The 19,217-nt window shown below is 49.8% G+C and overlaps 1 protein-coding gene across 2 annotated transcripts; it reads right to left on the bottom strand.

The window, feature by feature from the left end:
• Positions 1-343: 343 nt before the first annotated feature.
• P3H1 (prolyl 3-hydroxylase 1) lies at positions 344-19,003 on the bottom strand. 2 transcript variants are annotated; one of them, XM_065914901.1, is made up of 16 exons: positions 18,477-19,003; positions 15,018-15,170; positions 13,167-13,356; positions 12,825-12,956; positions 11,611-11,750; positions 6,588-6,677; positions 6,264-6,316; positions 5,968-6,089; positions 3,954-4,081; positions 3,697-3,792; positions 2,885-3,035; positions 2,077-2,194; positions 1,602-1,677; positions 1,207-1,347; positions 691-803; positions 344-521 (listed from the first exon to the last, which is right to left on the bottom strand). In XM_065914901.1, the coding sequence occupies exons 1-16, from the start codon at positions 18,939-18,941 to the stop codon at positions 455-457; spliced, it is 2,235 nt and encodes a 744-aa protein (XP_065770973.1). In that variant the 5' UTR covers positions 18,942-19,003; the 3' UTR covers positions 344-454. The 2 variants fall into 2 exon arrangements, with proteins under 2 accessions (XP_065770973.1, XP_065770965.1); XM_065914893.1 differs by having other exon boundaries at positions 361-803.
• Between the last annotated feature and the right edge of the window lie 214 nt (positions 19,004-19,217).

The following is a 19,217-nucleotide window of genomic DNA, read 5'->3' as shown; positions in this document are numbered from 1 at the left end:
GGCTGCCAGAGAAGGATTAGTGATAATCCTTGCCATCCACCCAGAGCGTTCCAGTTTACAAAATGCTGTCACATCCGATATCGCCTCTGGGCCACACAGCTGCCCAGGAGGTGGGCAGAGCGGGGATTACGGTCCCCCTTGAACATAAGACAACCCTGAGTTTCCTGAGGTTAAGTGTCTGGCCTGAGGCTGCACAGGAAGTGGCCAGGCCCAGTGCGGCACCCAGCCTCCTCGCACCGGGCCTGCCACTGCGTCCTGCCTGGAACAATTTCCATCAAGTGAGACCTCTGGGGCCAGTGGGCATATTTCCACTCTTAACAAACCACCAGGTAAAAAAACCACAAATCATTTATTCTTTGGTTGTCCACACAGGCACTTAAATACTGTATTGCTGTCACGTGGCAGCCTGTGCGGGCCCCCGGAGTGGCTTTGGGCCTGTGTCCTGAGCCCTCAGTCAGGCCCAGAGGGGAGTGGGCCATCCCGCCATGTCCACTCCAAGAGCAGTAGCACCATGCAGACGGCCGTGAGCAGAATCCCCTCAGCTGGGCGGCAGGCCTAGGTTCCCTCTGCTCCTGGCCCGGGGCTGGCCAGTCCAGGGTGCAGGACAGAGTCCCTCGTGTGGGTCTGATCACCATCCACGGGAGTTGTCAGAGTTCATCCTTGGGCCCTGACTCACTGCTGGAGACGGGCTCCTGTAAGGGCTTGGGGGTCCCCTCCTGGGCTTCTTGGGGCTGCTCGTGGGGGAGGTCCATCTCTTCTGGGCTAAAGAGCATCTTTACCAGGTCATCCGCCTGCACTCGGTCCTGCAAGGACAAACCCCTAGCTGTTCCGAGAGGCCTCTGGACCAGGTACTCACCATCGCCCAGGTGCTACTTCTTGGAGAACAAGAAGGTTCTTCCTCTGTGGCCTCCGAGCTCATCCTCTTCCTAGCAGGTCGTGGGCAGAGGTAGCAGAGGTGGTACCCAGTGAGGGACCAAGAACTAGGATCACTCCCCCATCTTGTCCCCCCAACCCCCTACCTGGAGCCTTACTGACAAGGAAGGAAGGGCCGGGGACCACAGTGACAGTGCCAGAGCGAAGATTCTCTCTGGACTCCCAAGCCCAGTGTTTCTTTCCTGTCTAAGCATCGGCAGTGGGACTGGGGAAGGAGGAAGCAGAACAGGGGCCCTGCCAGGAACAGGTCACGGCAGCACCAACTGCTCTCACCCTCTCGCTGTGTCGAGCATCCAAAGTGAACCAGAGGGCGATGGCACAGCGCTGCCCTCTGGTGACGGCCTTTACTCCATGTGGGTTTTCGGTGCCAGAAGAGAATCCCACGGCCCTTCCACACTGGGGCTGCACCTCTGCCTAAAGGGGACAGCGAGGCGGGTGCCCAGGTCAGAGACTGAAACCTGCCTTCAGAAGGGACATGGGGTCATTCAGGTCGGGCTGGGGGGATGGCTCCTCTGCCGGGCTGCCCAAAGCCCAGAGCTAAAGAGAAAAGATGATCGGTCGGAGGCCTCCTGGTTTGGGGAGGGGACTGCTGGCTACCAGGAAGGCCAGCCGGCCATTCTGCCCCTGCAGCTTGAGGGTTTCTGTCTCCCACGGATGGGTGCACTCACCGTCACAGTCTTGGCATCTAGTTCAGTGAAATAAAAGTTTCCTCCATCGAAGTCTCCGTTCAGATAAAGAATGGCACTGGGAAAGGCAGAGGGTATCTCAACACCAACTTCCTCCTCCCACCCCTGAGAAAACCTGCAGCTCTGGTGCCTTCACCTCCAAGTGCTCCCAGCCAGCAGCTGGAGGGGGGCCTTTCATAGGCAGAAAGCTTTCCAGAACCTTCTCTGAAGGCTCACGAACAGGACTCCTGACCTCCCCACCCTTAACCCTGAGCACCCACCAAGCCCTTCTCTGGGCTGTTTCTGTACCACATCCTCCCTTCTCCATTCTCTTCTCCCAATACACTGTAACCATTCCTGTATTGTTTGATTTCCAACCCAGAGGGTCTTGGACTCTGGCAAGACCTGGTCCCAAGCATGCATGCGTTGGAGGAGGGAACAAGGCATGGGGCCCTGGGGACCTGAGGACCGCTGGCACCTGAAGTCCCGGAAGGTGTAGGCTGGGGGCTCCTTGACGCACACGAGGGCCTCAGCGTTCAGGATACAGTTGTCCACGTGGACGGGGTGGCTCCCGTCCTTCCTCTCAGCCTGTGCCTCTGCGGCCAAGAGGACACACATTAGCACCGGGGCTCTCAGGGGACAGCCGTGCAGCTCTCCTGCTGGCCTGGGGGTGGGTTTGGGTCACTGCTGACCAGCTTCCCTTCCTCTGGTTTGATCCACACCACACAGCAGCAAGACCAACCTTAAATCCTCAACACTGGTGGAATAAAGACAAGGCCTCACCCAGCACTCCCCTGCCTGACCACTGGCTTCCTGCTGCCCAGGCCCCAGGGCGCCCCCGCTTGGAGACCATGACACAGTCGCACCTGGCTTACTCCTTTGGTGTCCCCAGATTATGGTAGGATTCCAGACATTCTGAGGGACAGTAAAGCCCTAACCTCTGCCACCATCAGTGGTACGTCAGCACTGGGGCCACTGAAGGCTCTGGCAGGACAGACCCGGCTGTGGGTCACATGTGAGTCCTGGACACTGGCCGTACCTCACCCCTCCGCAGGGACGCAAAAGGGAATGCTACAGAGGGAGAGTGAACAACGAGTGACCTCCAGTCTGCCCTAACTTATAAAATAAGGAGTTCTCTCACAAACTTGGTATTTAAAAATTAGTGACAGACTTTTAAGATGACTGAAGATGCTAAAATTAATGGCTCTCAAGCAAAGATCATATCCAGGGCATTGAGGTAAGGGGGATGTCTGCTGGGCGGGGGCTGCGGGGTGAGGGAGGCCCACCTTCAATGGCCGTGCGGCACACCAGATGGGAGTAGGAGAAGTAGAGGGGGGTGTCCAGGCGGAAGTACGACTCCATGACGCGGCGCACCTTCTCGGTCACGTTGTAGTACAGGTGGGCGCTCTGCAGAGGAACCTTCCCCTCCTGCCCCAGCTGCCGAGGAGAACAGTGGTCAGCCTGGGTCAGGGGCCCTGGGCGCCCCTCTTTCTGGAGGCCGACAGAGACCAGGGGGGCACAAGGCCCCACTTCTCGTGTTTGTGAAGGAGCAGTCCTGCTGCTTCCCGCACGTGACCCTCTGCCATCGCCCCCTCCCCTCCCCTTCATAGTTCTCTTTATAAATAACTCATGCATCCTGCTCAGAAGTAGAGCCACTCTGGGACTTCCCTGGTGGTCCAGTGGCTAAGACTCTATGCTCCCAAGGCAGGGAGCCCAGGTTGGATCTCTGGCCAGGGAACTAGATCCTACACGCTGCAAATAAGAGTTAACGTACCACAGCTAAAGGTCCCACATGCTGCAACTAAGGCCCAGTGCCACCAAATAAATAAAAATAAATATTAAAAAAAAAAGTATAGCTGTTCTTCAGAAAGACTCTCAAACTTGGGGTATTAGTCTTACTTGCTTGCCTCAATTTTATTACACTAAGAGCCATGGTTCAAAAGTCAGCCTCACCCTGCATGGTTTATCCTGCCTCCGTGGCAGCCGGAATGCTGAGAGGCAGATACTTTTCCCCTTCCTGCCACCATCTCCAACTCCCCCTCAGAGCCTGGGTACCCCCTCCCTCCTTTCCACACCTAGAACAGAGTACTGACCCTACCTTGAGGGCCTTGAAGACAGTGACACCGTAGAACTTCTCGCTGGGGGTGTGTGGGGAGGTCTGACCCCGGTAGCCATCTCCTGAAGTTGCTGCTGCCTATGAGGCCCCCAGAACAGGTAGAGTTAGCCAGGCAGCTGAGAGCCCGGGAAGAGGTGATCAACTGCCCAGAGCAAGGGGCAGGCAATCGTCCGGCACCTAAGAGGCACCTAGTCGGGGGATGCTGGGCCCTTAGGGAGGCTGTGTGGTCACTCCCTCACATTGGTCAGTCTCTGCAGTTCCTGGCACTCCTCATCGGAGATGACGCCGTCCATCACCACCCGCTGGGAACCATTCAGGACTTTGGAGTTCATGGTAAGTCTGATGCCGTCATACAGCAGGGGGCCACCTGCAAAGCAATGACAAAACTGGCTAAATCCAGCAGCAGTTCAGACACTCTCCATCAGATACTACCTTCCTGTAAGGAATAGAAATTCAGTTGATTCCTGTTCACCAGAGAAACCTTCCATTCAGTCATTTCCAAAGGTGGGCTGAACCAAAGGATGGAACTTAGGACAGGAGATCCAAGCACTTCCACAGCTGCTGGCTCCTGGGCCTTCACACACTGTTGGAGAAACATAGACATTCCTCTAACGTGAGCTTAAGACCAGAAAGAACTGGGTTTGACTCCCGGATCCTCCACTTACTAGGTGTGTGACTTTGGCAAGTTACTTAACCTCCCTGAACCTTATTTCAACTGCAAAATAATATCATAAAGACCAGTCTCTCTCTTTTCAGTTTCTCCTGGTATATCATAAGCTTGATGTAAAGAATAGTAAAACACCTTAAAAGTTAAGCACGATACTTGGCATGGAGTAAATGCTTAAAAGTTTACCTATCACCAACACCACACTGTAAAGTGATTATCCTCCAGTTTAAAAAAAAAAAAGTTTAGCCACCATCATATCATCATCTATTTAAAAATGAGGATCTTACAATCTTCCCAAACCCACCTCTCAGGCAATTATGAGAATCAAGAGAAATAACAGAGTAGAGTGAAAGCTCTCTGAAAACAAACGAATGATGGACAAATTCTTTAATGTGCTAATCTTTTTAAATTAACCGCTGTTAATTGAAGCAACCATAAAGGCCAGTCTTTCTCTCTTCAATTTCTCCTGGTATCTCTTTGTGCTGGGGACATACCAGAGTCCAGTTCAACTCTATTTACTCCACCCTTAGCATGTGCCAGGCACTGTGCTAGAAGAGGTGAGGGGTTAACACCTGAAGACAGAACCTGTTTCAATAATTACACAATAAGCAGCACAAAGCAGACCTTGTGAAAGCACAGAGTGCCTTGAAAATTCAACAGAAAGAGGGAGGGAAGGGAATTCCCTGGTGGGCCAGTGACTAAGACTCTGTGCTCCTAATGCAGGGGAGGCCTGGGTTCGATCCCTGGTCAGGGAACTAGATCCCACATGTTGCAACTAAAGATCCTGCATGCCTCAACTAAGACCCAGCGCAAACAAATAAATAATAGGCAGGGGCTCCTGACTGGCCTGGAGTTTAAGAAGGACTCTGTGGGGGTGTATCTGAGATGCCTCATGGCAGGGATGATAGGAAGTGTGTATGAGAGATAGGCCTGAACAAGGACTTGCGGGCAGAGAGAGGCTCAAGGATGAGGAAAAGGCGGAAACAAGACAAGAGTGGAGCCTACGGTTAAAGGGGAGACAAGGAGGATGGTGTGAGTGTCCCGGTGTTTGGAGACTGGTCTTGCCCCCCGAGGGGAAGGGGCAAGGACAGACTGGAAGAGGAAAGAAGGTTGCAGACAGGAGGGGCTGGGAGCCTGTCACTGGCCTGAGGCAATGGGACATGAAAAGCGTTGGGGAGATAGAAAGAGAACAGAGTCCTACTCGGCAGGCCTGGCCAGTGGACTGGAGGGGACAGCAAGGGGGGACCAAAGGACACCTGAAGATTCTGAGGCTTGGTGACAGAACGAATGATGGCAGTTGGGAGGAAACGGTCTGGGGGCAAGGGGAGTTTTCTCCTCTAAATACTTACCGAAGTGAACTAAATTGGCCCCGTGACACAGGCATCTTATTTCTTAACCAAAGGCCAATTCTCAGTGCTCTTTGCAGGCAGAAGTCCCGTGGGTGAGTGAGGAAGGGTGACCCTGGTTGACCTGTGTTGGCTCGGCTCCTGAGGCTGCCCTCTCACGGGAGCTGCCCAGCTGACATGGAGACCCTGGCCCTGCTGCCCCCAACGATGGCCAAGGTGGCCCCGAGCCCATCCTCTCACCTTCCCGGGTCAGCCTGCTCACGTCCAGTGACTCCTTGGTCTTCTCCTCCACGAGGGTCTCGATCTCCTTCATAAGGTTCCCGATCTCCTGGGAGATGCGGGCGGCTGTTTCCCGTTCTGACCTGTGGGCACAGCCGCTCTGAGCGCTGCATCCCGGGGCCAACCCAGGCTCCCACCCTGGCTCCCCAGACTGGACCTGCCCACCCCTTGCCAGGAGTTCACATCTGCCTGGGCTCAGGAAGCCTCAAGTGCTTCATCACACCGATCCACTCATGCAGTTTCTTCAAGGGCCTCACTTCTGTTTCTCTTGCAGTCTCTTAGGAATCACCTCCACTGGAGTCCATGAGTCCTAAAAGCAGAGCAGGAGGAAATGAACAGTGCCGGGGGCGCTGTGCTGAATTCTCTGGGTCTCTATGCTCAGACTAGGGCCTACAGGAAGTCCACCTTCTCACCAGACCCCTTCCAGGAGACAAAGGGAGACGTCTTTGGGACCAAGTCACCTATAACTAGCTACACAGAAATCCCCCTTGTCTCTCTTCCACTGGGCTTCTCCCCGGAGTCACCTGGCGTACAGCTCACCCCATCCCTTGCCCATCCCTCACCCTCGCACCCTGGCTCACCGGGTCAACAAAGGGAATTCCAAAAACATCATAAGCGAAGAAGAGCAGTTCTTTCTCCAGCAGACTCCGCTGGCGGTACTCCTGGGCACTCTGAGGACACACAGCGGGAAGAATGCTCTGGAACTCAGTCCTGCCGCTAGCTCTTGGCCCCCCACCCCCCGCCCTCCACCCCGCATCTATACTTCTGCTCCCAGTGTGACCCGAGGCTTCCTCTCCAACCACCATTCATGTGTCCGTCCCCCAGTTTGGGACAAAAGCCTCACTTTTGTGCTCGAGGGTTCCTCTTGCCTGGCACAAGCAGCATGTCTGAGGGTGGCATAACCAGGCTTCCCTTGAAGGGAAAACGCCCCCTTCCTTCCTCTGCCATGACTCTCTGAGACAGAAAACCTGAGGATTCTCAGGAACAACTAGTCTTCAAAGGAGGAAAACTCCTTCTCGACTTTTGCAGGAGTTTGGTACTCAGGAAAAAACAAACAACTTAAAAACTAGGTGTTAGGTGGCTCCTGTGTTATTCATTCAATCTTTTTACTGCCAGCTTGAGGCTGATCTGATTATCCCCATTTTACAGATGGGGACACTGAGGTACAGAGGGACAATATTGTGTCCTATTGTGGGGTGACACAATAGGAAACAGCAGAGCAGGGACCTGTGTTCAGGGCTGGGTCTCTCTAATCCTAAAGTCCGTGTGCTTTATCCTGCGTCATGTGCCTCCCCTCAGACTTGGAGCAGAGGGTATCCCTCCCCGGAGCCAGGCAGCTGCAGAAAGAGCAATGGGGCCCAGCACCCGGCCCTTCCCACTGGTAGGCTTACCCGGGGTAGGGAAACTAAGTACCTTCCGGACCCCATCTTTCCCTAGGTGCCCTGCTAGTCTCCTAGCAGCAGAAGAAGGAAGGAAAAGAAAAAGAAGACACTATCAGTTGAAATAAAAGATGAGGGCAATAAGGAAAACTTTAAAGGCATCAATGAGGCCTACCTAATCACCTGTTCTATTTACTCAAGAGGAAGATGGAAATTTTCGAGGGAGTTCATTTTTTAAAATATTGTAAGGGATAAAATTATTTTTTTTAATATTTATTTATTTGGGTCTTAGTGTCAGATCTTAGTTGTGACACTCAGGATCTTCGCTGTGCATGCGAGATTTCTTTTTTTTTTTTTTTTTATGGAAGATCTTTAGTTACAGCATTTGAACTCTTAGTCATGACATGTGGGATCTGGTTCCCTGAGCAGGGATGGAACCCAGGCCCCCTGCACTGGGAACATGGAGTCTTAACCACTGTACCACCAGGGTAGTCCCTCTTGAGGAACTGAAATGATTGGCCTCCCTCACCAAGTGCTGGACACAAAGCTAGATATGTGTTAACTCCTTTAACCCTCTGCAGCAGCCCCATGAGGCTGCAAGTCCCACTTCTACCACTTACTCTTTCAACACTGATTTTCCAAGTGGCAGCTTTGTGTCAAAACTATGCTGGCACTGGGATAAAGCAGCGAAGCAGAGATTCTAGTCACCATAGGCAGTAACAGGCCACCGTGCAGGTTAACTCCTTTCGTGGAGCCTAAATGTCCTCATCTCTAAAAAAGGAAGAATAGTACCCACCTCACAGGGCACCCGTGATGACAGAATGAGATGATGGGTGTTAACACCCAGCTCAGTGAGATGATGGGTATAAAAACCCAGCTCAGTTCTTGGCCTGGGATGGAGCTCAACAGATGTTAGTTACCTTCTTACCAGAAGGGCGTTTCTAGTTAGAAATGGTAGGCTGACCACTCATTTTCTCTTTCTGCCCAAGACTCACTAATATGGCCATCAAGGGTAAGGGTGAAGGGGATCTTAACTGAGCAAAGAGGCCAGAAGAAGTGCCATCTCAAAGTCAGGTGGTCATCATCTAGCAGTCAAAGAGGACAATGACAAGGTAACCAGTCTCCACATGGGAGGGGATGGCAAGATGAGGATTCCTTCTATTGGAGACCCTCAGGATGCCAGCTCTAGGAAGGAAGAACCTTGGTTTTTAACTTCAGGGTAGGTTGGTGATGCCACCTCACTGGGATGGAAAAGCTATAAAAGATTTTTGTAAACTATAAAATGCCACACACATTTAAAGGGTGCTTATTTTCAACAGGAAGTGCCGCAACAACCAGAATGGGAAGTCTGTTACTACAGCATCATCTACCTGCTTTTCCCAGTGAACAGAGGAAAAGTTAGCCACCCTGGGCTGGAGTGCATGCAGGAAGGGAGGCTGTGAGTCCCTTCCACCCTGCCACCTGTATACTCTGAAGCCCTGTGGCCAGCTCCACGCACTGGTCTCCCAGACTGGGAATTTGGGGTGTGTGCTCTGTTGCTCAGTTTGAAGTTGTGTTCTACTCTTTGCAACCCCATAGATTTTAGCCTGCCAGGCTCCTCTGCCCATGGAATTTTCCAGGCAAGAATACTGGAGTGGGTCCCAGACTGGAACAGGGTACCTAATTAGACAAAGAGAGGAGGGAGGAGTGAAAACACCCCCCAACCCATGCTGCCAGTTTCACCTCCCTCCTCCACCTGGTTGGCTCCCCTGTTTCGCTCAGGCCTTGGCAGCTCTCTTGGTGCCACATGGCCCCCAGCACCTCCCATTCTGAACCCTGTACCATCATAGCTCATCAGGCTGCTTCAAACCCTTCCAGGACTCACCACTCCCTGCTGCACAGAGTGGAGTCCAAGGTCCTAGAGAGGCACTCAAGACCCTTCAGAATCTGATCCTCCCAGGCCCCATTGCCTGCAACTCCCTGGCACCATCCTCCATTTGCATGGGATAGTTGTGTAGCTGTTGTACATGCTGTTCTCCATCTAAACAGCCCTTCCCTGTCTCATTCACCTACTGTAGGCTTTAAAACCAAATGTCACCACCACTGCCTCTTGCAAAGCCCTCCCTGACTCTCCAGGCACTCCCTTCTCTCCCATGCGTCCACTCTAGCTTGCTGGCACCTCTTTTATTATATTCACCACGGTATCCTACAAATGTCATATTGTATACCTTTCCAAGGTGGTTTCAGATGGCACTCAAAAAGACATGAAGGTAAAACATACACAGCTAAACCCATAGAGAGCTGATAGACATAAATAGAAACATTCAGGTCTTTCCTCCAACCCCTGACCTACAGGCCCATGCCTGGGGGTTGGGGGTAGGGGAATAATCTCCATGAACAGTTATGTTAAATTTTTTTCTTTACCTAAAATTATTATCATGGAGACAATATCATATTGGTGCATAGTAATCTACTCATGCAATTTATGAGTTATCTTGTATGTCACTGAATGAATGCACCAAAATTGATTCAACCAGTCTCCAAATTGATGGCACTGAGCTCGTTTCTAGTTATTTTGCTTTCAGCAGCAGTGTTCTGATGCACAGCTGTGCACATTACCTTTGCATAAATGCTCAGTACAGCTATGGGGTGAATCCCTGGCTGATGAATCATTGGTTAAACAGCCTGGGGTGGACCTGTTTTCTCATCCCCTTCATTTGTCCAGGAGATGTGATGCATTAACAACTGAGGGCTTCTAGAGCAATTGTAGCTATTTATCTTTGTTGTTGTTGACAAAGTGAAAAGTTAGTCCAAAGTTATAGTCAATTTTACAGGCTGGGGTTTGGGTGAGGACAGCAGGACACAAGTGATCGAGGGCCACAGTGATAAGCCCCCTGGTTTCAGGAGGTAACTGAGGTTCAAGGTGAGAAAACACTCCAACTGCTACTTGTGTACCATCATCCAGACCCCTGTGATGCTACCTGTCCACACAACATGTTGTATAGTGCCTATCGGCTTTCTCTCTTTTTTTGATGGCACCTTGAGGCTTGTGGGATCTTGGTTCCTTGACAAGGGATTGAACCCTGGCCCATAGCAGTGAAAGTGCTGAGTCTTAACCACTGGATCGTCAGGGAAGTCCCAGCTCACTATCTCATTTGACCTTCCTACTCATCCTGTGTTGAAGAGAGAGCAAGAACCACAGTCCTATTTTATAGCGGAAGAGAGAGACTCAGAAGGGCAAAGCAGCATGAGTAAGATCCCACACGATGTGCCAAAAATCACATGGCTAGTAAGTGGAGGAGTCAGGACTTGAGCCCAGATTAGTGACTTCAAATCCACCTCATTGTTCTGGGCTCAAGAAGGACAGGATCTAGGGCCTCTGCGCGGCATATGCACACATAAGAAGGTACACAGTGCCAAACTTCATTAAATTAAAACAGAGAACTTTTCATGTATGTTTTTTTTTAGGCTATTTTATTTTATTATTTATTTTTTGGTCATGCCCTGAGGCATGTGATCTTAGTTCCCTGACCAGGGATCGAACCTACACCTGCTTCAGTAGAAGTGTGGAGTCTTAACCACTGGACATCTAGGAAAGTCCTCTCTTTTCGTGTTTTTAATACAAAAATCATACTCATTCATTGCAGGGAATTTAGAAAATACAAATGAACAAAATAAAAAAAATCACCTGTAATTCCTGAAATAGCCATTGTTAAATTAACAGCACAATGTACAGTCCTCCCAACAGAGCAGGGATGGGGGGGTGGTTTCACTTCAGTACTTTTCATTTTAGCCTTTGTATCACATAGATTTTCCTTCCAGTTTTGGAAGGATATGGGATTAATGCTGAAACAGGGACAGATCAGACAATGGCAGAAAGAAGAGGGGACAGGAAGGAAAGTGGAGGCAGAAAAGTGGTGAGTGAAAAAAAAAGTTAACATGAAGTAGAAAATGATTAATCTTGGCCAAACAGTAAAAAGTCTTAAAGTAGCGATGCTAAAAAAGGCAAAGAACGTGGCTGCTTTGCAATTCTGCTTTTCTTTGCCAACTCAGAGAACAGACTTCTGGGCCCAGATTGTGCTAATGAAGGCTCTGGCTTATTCCCTATGCTTCCCATGCATTCACGCCTGCCTGGGAACCCTGCCTTACCCTGCCCAAGCAGCAGCTGGCTCCCCCTTCTCCACCCCACTCTGCTCTCTGGTCTGGGTTCAGCTGGCAGCTGCCCTAAGTAACGCAAGTCTCTCACCTCACGGGGGCCAATGGATCTGGCTTGCTCTTCTCCAAGCATGGCTGTATAGTAGGCCAGATTCTGGCTCATCACCTCATCATTGGGGAAGAAGAGGAGATAAGTCTTGGCACATTCAATGGCCTGTGTGTAATTCCCAACTGCAAAGGGGAAAAAATGGCTGAAAAGAAAGCATCTCATTTTGGGTACTGCGAACCACCTAGAGTTCAGTCTCAGCACAGCTCAAGGGGATAATGACACGGCTAGGAGGCACCAGCTACATAACACAACTGCCTGATTAGTGGAGAGAAATGACAGAATCCACAAAGAATATGTAATTGATTTTAAGGTGCTCAGTGTCCTCAGGTAATTCAAACATTGGCCTTAATAGTCCCACTCATTAGACCAATATCAGAAATATTCCCATCTTCCTATCTTTTTTCCCCTATGGACTTTCAGAAGGGAAGGGAAGATTATAATAGCAGATTGCCTCTTTGGCAGAGTTTTTGTTGGTATGTGTTGGTTTCTACTATAAAAGCATATATTCTTGAATATGCTATAAGGCTTACTTCAGCACACCGTAGGAACTCAGTAAAGACCCGCTGACTTATTTTTCTGGATACTGACATGCCCCTCTCTCTACTCCAGAGCATCAGTGCTGTTATGAAGGAGAAGGGCTGGGAAATGTCCTGTGAGCTGGTTTAAATGGAAATACATCTTACCTTTACTATAACTTAAAAGTGAAAAAAGTGAAAGCGTTAGTCACTCAGTTATGTTCCACTCTTTTCAACTCCATGGACTGTAACCCACCAGGCTCCTCTGTCCATAGAATTCCCCAGGCAAGAATACTGGAGTGGATAGCCATCCCTTCTCCAGGGAATATTCCCAACCCAGGAATTGAACCTGGGTCTCCTGCATTGCAGGCAGATTCTTTACCATCTGAGCCACCAGGGAAGCCCTTACTATAACTTAACTCAAGTGCAAAATCAGATTATAAATGTTATAGAGAGGACCAGTGAGGTCCTAGAGTCTCCCTCTCCCAGCTTCTCAGGCTGCTGGTACTGGCTTCCCAGGAGGTGGCCTGTAACAAGGCACCCAGGGATCACCTGGCACAGTGCCTCCCAGAGCCACAGAGAGAAGCCAAACAGGCCAAAGAAGCACACTGGCCACGATCCCTGCCTTCCTTGCTTCAGGCTTAGTTAAAAGCAGCTGAGAAAGAGGGATGTAGGCCTTACTGTTATAGTAGGCAAACTGCAGATAATTATAATGAGATGGCAGGAAGTCTTCAAAGGGCTTCTCTCGACTTGGGTGGGACGCAAGCTCCGTAACACAGTTCTGCTTACAGCTGAGGACCTGGATGTAATGATCTGAAAGGAATCGAAGAGAGGGAGAACCATAAGGTCAACTTCCAGGATTCCAATTCTGCTTAAGATGAACAAATCAAGAGGAAGCAGTTTTCAGTAGGATTCCCAGCTCTAGGAGATTCAGGAATGAGGCCTAAGATGCCCTGTCTGCAGAAGCACGTTGCCGCCCCGAGAGCCCAGCAGGCCCGATCGGAGCGGGCTCGGGCCCCGCACCTGTGATGGCCTGGAAGAGGTCGGCGTTGTACTCCAGGTAGTTGTAGCCGTCATAGTCATAGGGCCCTTCGCAGAGCGCGCGGCACTCCTCGTCCGCCACGAAGTACTCCCGCAGCGCCGCCTCCAGGTGGGGCACGGCTTCCCGCGGCTGCTCCTCGGAGTAGAGGCGCACTCCCAGCCGAAACTCGTGCTACTGGGAGGAAGAGGTACTCAGATGCCGGCTCTCCCGTCTATCCCACGGCGGCCTCCGCGGGCGTCCCCCTAACCCTCGCTGGTTACCCACGGAAAGGGTGGCTGCTATATAATGAAGGCCTCCTAGAAACGGTCTTTCCTTGTTTCTTTTGAAATGTAAAAGCATTTAACTCAATCTAGATGAAAGCTATATGGGAATTCATTGTCATTTTCTTTAAAAAATATATATTTATTTATTTGGCTGTGCGGGGGTCTTAGCTGCGGCATGTGGGATCGTAAAAGTTGCAGCAGGCAAACTCTTAGCTGCAGCGTGTGGGATCTAGTTCCTAGACCAGGGATCAAACCTGGGGCCCCTGCATTGGGAGCTCAGAGTCCTAGCCGCTGGACCACCAGGGAAGTCCGGCATTGTCATTTTCCTGCACTTTTTCTTGGTAGGGCTGAAAGTTTTCAAAATACAATTTAATTTAAAAAATTGAACTCTTAGAGGTTAGAATGTGGTCTGAGGTGATGAAAGCAGTCTTTCTGGCAGTAAGGACTGCCGATTTCAGACCCTGCTTCTGCTCTCTGTGGGACACAGCTCCCTTCTTGTGGATGGTAACCATTTTTTCATTTGCCTCAGAATCACTAAAAACAGACAAACAAACCCCAAACCTAAACTGTGTAGAGTTGTATAAAGTACTATATGTACACATTTTACTTATAAAAGCTATTCTGATATTGTCTCTAATATGTCTATTTCTATTAATAAACCAGAACATAAGCCCTTTATAAAAATACTATGCCACTGGACAGTAGCCTGCCAGGCTCCCCAGTCCATGGAATTCTTCAGGCCAGAATATTGGAGTGGGTAGCCTTTCCCTTCTCTAGGGGATCTTCCCAACCCAGGGATCGAACCCAGGATTGGGTTCCGCATTGTATGAGGCTTCTCTACTGTCTGAGCCACCAGCTGCTAAACAAATAGAATAAGAACACTGAGGAATATGGTACCACTCACTGCTGTGAAAAGCAAAAATCTACGCAACCAAAAATATTCGATAAGTAAATGAATACAATTAATGCATAAGATGGATTACCACGCAGCTATTAAAAATTGTGTTTTCAAAAAAAATTTGAAGCCATGAGAAAAAGTGCATGATAAAATGTTAGTTCAAAGGGATGATAAAAAATACACACACAATATGACACCAAATTAGGTTTAAAAATTAGATTTGCTGCTGTTGTTGTTTAGTCGCTAAGTTTCGTCCAACTCTTTTGCTACCCCATGGACTGTAGCCCACCAGGCTTCTCTGTCCATGAGATTTCCCAGGCAAGAATACTGGAGTAGGTTGCCATTTCCTTCTCCAGGGATTTTCCTGACCCAGTGATCAAACCCTTTGTCTCCTGCATTGATAGGGGGATTCTTTACCACTAGCCCATCAGGGAAGCCCATAAAAATTAGGTCCTGAAGACTTAAAAAATAGACCAAAATATCAACCACTGGTTTTCTGAATGTAGCACTGTTAGAGATAATTAATTCCTGTTTTTTTATGTATTTGCATTTTTCTAATGTTGTACAATGAACATACATTACTTTTGTAATCTGAAAACAACCCTAGTGAATGTCACTATAATAAAGAGTGAGAGAAGAGGATAATGCTTTTTGTTTTCTTTTTTTTTCACCATATGGGGTTTGGCCTCAAGATCCTTGAAGTCAGCCTCCTTCACCCCCGACATGGTCTGGTAATAGTCCAGGTTCTGTCGCATCTCCATGTGCTCAGGGTTGCCCACGAAGAAGGTATGGGCTGCTGCTACAGCTTTCTCCAACTTGTTTATCTAAGGATGAAGAATAAAAACATAGTTGTCACATGAAAACCCTGAAGTTTGGTGTCCAAATAAGCAGGTCACAGTAAACAGGAAATCCCTGCCTTTCTGAGCCTTCCACTCAGCGTGCCCCAGCTCCTCCCAAGCCCAGAAAACACACCTATTGTAAGAAACTACATACCAGAGATTAGAAGCACAGGGCCCTGAACAGATTTTTTTTTCAGCTATTTCTCAAATCAGGATTAGGGATTCCTCAAATTACAGGAGATCATGCTTCAAAAGTATAAACATTCTATTCTAAAGCAAAGGTGGTATTGTAGGGGGAATGCTATGGAAGACTGACTGCCTGAGATAATACACTCTCGAGACTCAGATGTAGGGATTGAGCTGAAAAAGTCCAAGAACTCAAGGATTTAGGGGTAGGGGAGAAAGCGCAGTTAACATTAGACCATGCCTAAGCATTTGCCTAGAAAAAAAAATGCTTTTTTTTTTTGCATATGTCCTTTTGACTCATTCAAGGAAAAGGTGGGTGGCGAAAAGTCTTAAGGTCCTATTCAAAATCCAGACATGACATCTTCTGACTTTTCAAAACCCAGGGCTCATGAGGTTAAAACAAGTGACTTTACAGAAATATGAGAGGGAAAGAGATGTGCTACAGGCCACAGTAGTGCTTAGAGCAATGGACTCCAGCATACCAAAATTATACAGCTTCATATATAGAATCCAGAAGAAATCACTGATGATATAATGATTAACAACATGGGTTGTGATATCAGGCTGGTAACAATGGTAGGTTTAATTATTCTCTTGCTGGGGCTTTAGACAAGTTAAAGTTTATTCTCTAAACTCATTCGCTGGACTTTGCTAGTGGTCCAGTGGTTAAGAATCTGCCTGGCAATGCAGTGCACAGGCGTTCGATCCCTGGTCTGGGAAGATTTCACATACTGCAGGCAATTAAGCTTGTGCACCACAACTACTGAAGCCCTAGAGCCTGTACTCTGCAACAAGAGAAGTCACCACAGTAAGAAGCCCAAGCACCACAACTAGAGAGTAGCCCCCCACTCATCGTAACTAGAGAAAAGCCCCCAAACAGCAATGAAGACCCAGCACAGCCAAAAATGAATAAATAAATATATAAATACATTCCCTAATCTCACAGGATTGCAGGGAAAGTTAAATGAGAGGATATATATGCAGCTTCTAACACATGGCACTGGGCACATATTAAATGCTTAATAAATGTCAGCTCAATGAATGTAAATCCTCAGGTCAGTTCAGTCGCTCAGTCGTGTCCAACTCTTTGCGACCCCATGGACTGCAGCACGATAGGCTTCCCTGTCCATCACCAACTCCCGGAGCTTGCTCAAATTCATGTCCATTGAATCGGTGATGCCATCCAACCATCTCATCCTCTGTTGTCCCCTTCTTCTCCTGCCTTCAACCTTTCCCAGCATCAGGGTCTTTTCCACTGTGTCAGTTCTTCCCAGCACATGACTAATATGCCAAGAAAATTTTTTTTCTTTTCTGACTTTAGTACTAGTAAATGCACACTAGACAAGGAGTCAGTCCTGACTGTGACCCCCAAATAGCTAGGTGACCCAAGGTCAACAATCCCCATCTCTGTCCCTCAGTATCCCTAACTGTAAAATCAGAAATTCTCTCAAAGTGAAGTCGCTCAGTTGTGTCTGACTCTTTGTGACCCCATGGACTGTAGCTTGCACCAGGATTCTGCATCAGTGGGATTATCCAGGCAAGAGTACTAGAGTGGGTTGCCATTTCCTTCACCAGAAATTCTCCCAAGTCTGTCCCTTTTATGGACTGACTCTCTTGTATCTTTCAGCACTACTCTTGCCTTTCTCCATTCTCCTCCATCTCTACACTCTTCACTCCACCTCCAGCCCTTTTTTACCCTCTGAGCGCAAGGCACCTGATTTCTCCCTCTCATGTGGACAACTGCAGTCATCTCCTAATGGTTCACTTGGCCACCACTTTCTCCATCTCCCAAGGCTTATTCCACATGGTTTCCAGAATCAGCATCCCACAACCCAGTTCTGATGATGAGTCCATGAAGTCTGCAGAATTCTCTTCCTACTCTGGCCCTACTCTGTTGGAAATGGCTATCCTTCCCCTCCTCTGGCAATAGTTGGGATCAGCTTCGAATGTCACCTCTTCTTTCAAGTCCAACTTCTCTGAACCACAGATTCCTCCTCTGTTCTTTTTCCACAGCAGGATATACATACTGTTTTAGTAGCCCTTACTACTAAAGTGACTCTTAAACTACAAAGCGAGGTAAAACAAAAACATACAAAGTCAAGCACATCACCTGTTCAAAAACTGGAATGTATAAGTGTTTAGTAAATGTTTGTCAAAGAACTTTTAAAAGTGTTGTTGAGTGACATAACCAAAGACACAGCCCAATTATTTTGGTGTCAAATCTGGTACTCCTCTGGGAAACTAGGAGGAATGGAGCAGAACTGTGTAAGCAGAATGCTTGTAGAGAGGTGGAAATCTGAGGTCCCCAAGACTTAGTAAGTCTGTAAGTTGAACTGAAGGGCTGTTACACTATGGATATAAGAGATAAGCCCTCAGAGCTCCTCCTTCCATTGTCCCCCCAATAAAATGGGGCTATTAATAGCATCTACTTTACAGGATATTGCCAGGATCTGGGTAAATGAACCAACAAACACAAAGTACTTAAAAAGCCTGGAAGTCTGTTTTGGCTATCTTTATCATCATAAATCAGAAGCGCTCCAAATCTGGACTTAAAGCACTTAAACCTTCCAATCTACTTGGACTTAAAGCACTCTGGAATTCCTAAAAATGCTAATTTTCTTTGGAAACCTGACACTAGCCAGAGGGTCCCTCACGGGGAGGGGCCAGACAGCCCCTACTGGCGACGTGGCAACCTCACGTCCTGAAAGAAGGCTGCTGCACCCGGGCGGCAGGAAGAGCATCACTGAAAAGCAAACCGGAAGGAAGATATTGTAGAAAGGTCTTAGCTTCTCACTGGGTAACTTACAATGAAATCAGGATTTACAGCTGCCGCTGTAGTTCCCTATAAGCGGCTTCCTGAGTAACACGAGAAAAAGTTTTGCTTGGCATGTGCCTTAACCCCAGGCTGGACTTTTGGGGTCACCATCTGCCTATGCGAACCCGGAGAGGCTGGTCTCCTGGCAGGGTCCCTGCTCTCCCTGGATCCGGGAAAAGTTTCTCGTCCAAGAGGCCACTTTCCCTCTCCGCGGACACGTCTCTCGCCCCTCAAGTTCCCCGAACCAACCACGCCCAGAAGGACCCCCAGCCGCCCGGGCAGGTCTGCACCTTGAAGTAGGCGACCTGCAGGTAGTTGTAGGGGCTCCGCTTGCGGAACTCCAACTCCAGCTCCTCGCTGAGCGAGTGGGCGGTCGACGGCCCGAGGCAGCGGCGCAGGCAAGCGGCGCGGCGCAGCAAACCCTCGAAGAACCGCAGGTCGTGCAGGGCGGAGGCACCTGAAGCCTGCGCCTGGCTGCGGGGCGACTCTGGGTCCACCTCCCAGGGGAGGTCAGCGGCACACCGGGTGCGGCAGCGCAGGCGGAGAGCGCGCAGGGCGGCCCGCGAGCGCAGTGCCCGCTCCATGCTCAGAACCACACCGGCCCAGTCCCCGCGAGCATAGGCCGCCGTCCCCTCCGCGAACAGCAGATCAGGCGCCGTCAGGTCCCATCCCGCCTCGGACTCGGCCTCAGCCTGGGAGGCAGTGGCGGCGACCGCCAGCAATGTGGTCAGCAGCCTTAACGCGCGTGCCGCCATGGCTTCTCAGACCTAACGGGACCCCTGGTCACCGGCCAGAGAGGTTGGAGTCCCACCTCCGGGAAGCCCCGCCCTCGAGGGAAGCCCCGCCCCAGACGAACCCCCTCCTCCCAAACCCGGCAGCGTCTCCCAGGAGGCACCACCTCTTCTGCCTTCCCCCAGCCCTGACTCCGCCCCTCAGCGGAACCCTGAGCGTCCACAGGAGCCCCGCCTCCGGACTTCGGGCAGTTCGGACGCCTAGTGGTCAGAAGACGCGGAAGCTCCGCCCACGGGCCT

Source organism: Muntiacus reevesi, chromosome 1, assembly GCF_963930625.1.
Source record: "Muntiacus reevesi chromosome 1, mMunRee1.1, whole genome shotgun sequence".
Taxonomy (NCBI): Eukaryota; Metazoa; Chordata; class Mammalia; order Artiodactyla; family Cervidae; genus Muntiacus; species Muntiacus reevesi.
Note: the sequence above shows the minus strand (reverse complement) of the source record. Positions and strands in the feature narration are given on the sequence as shown.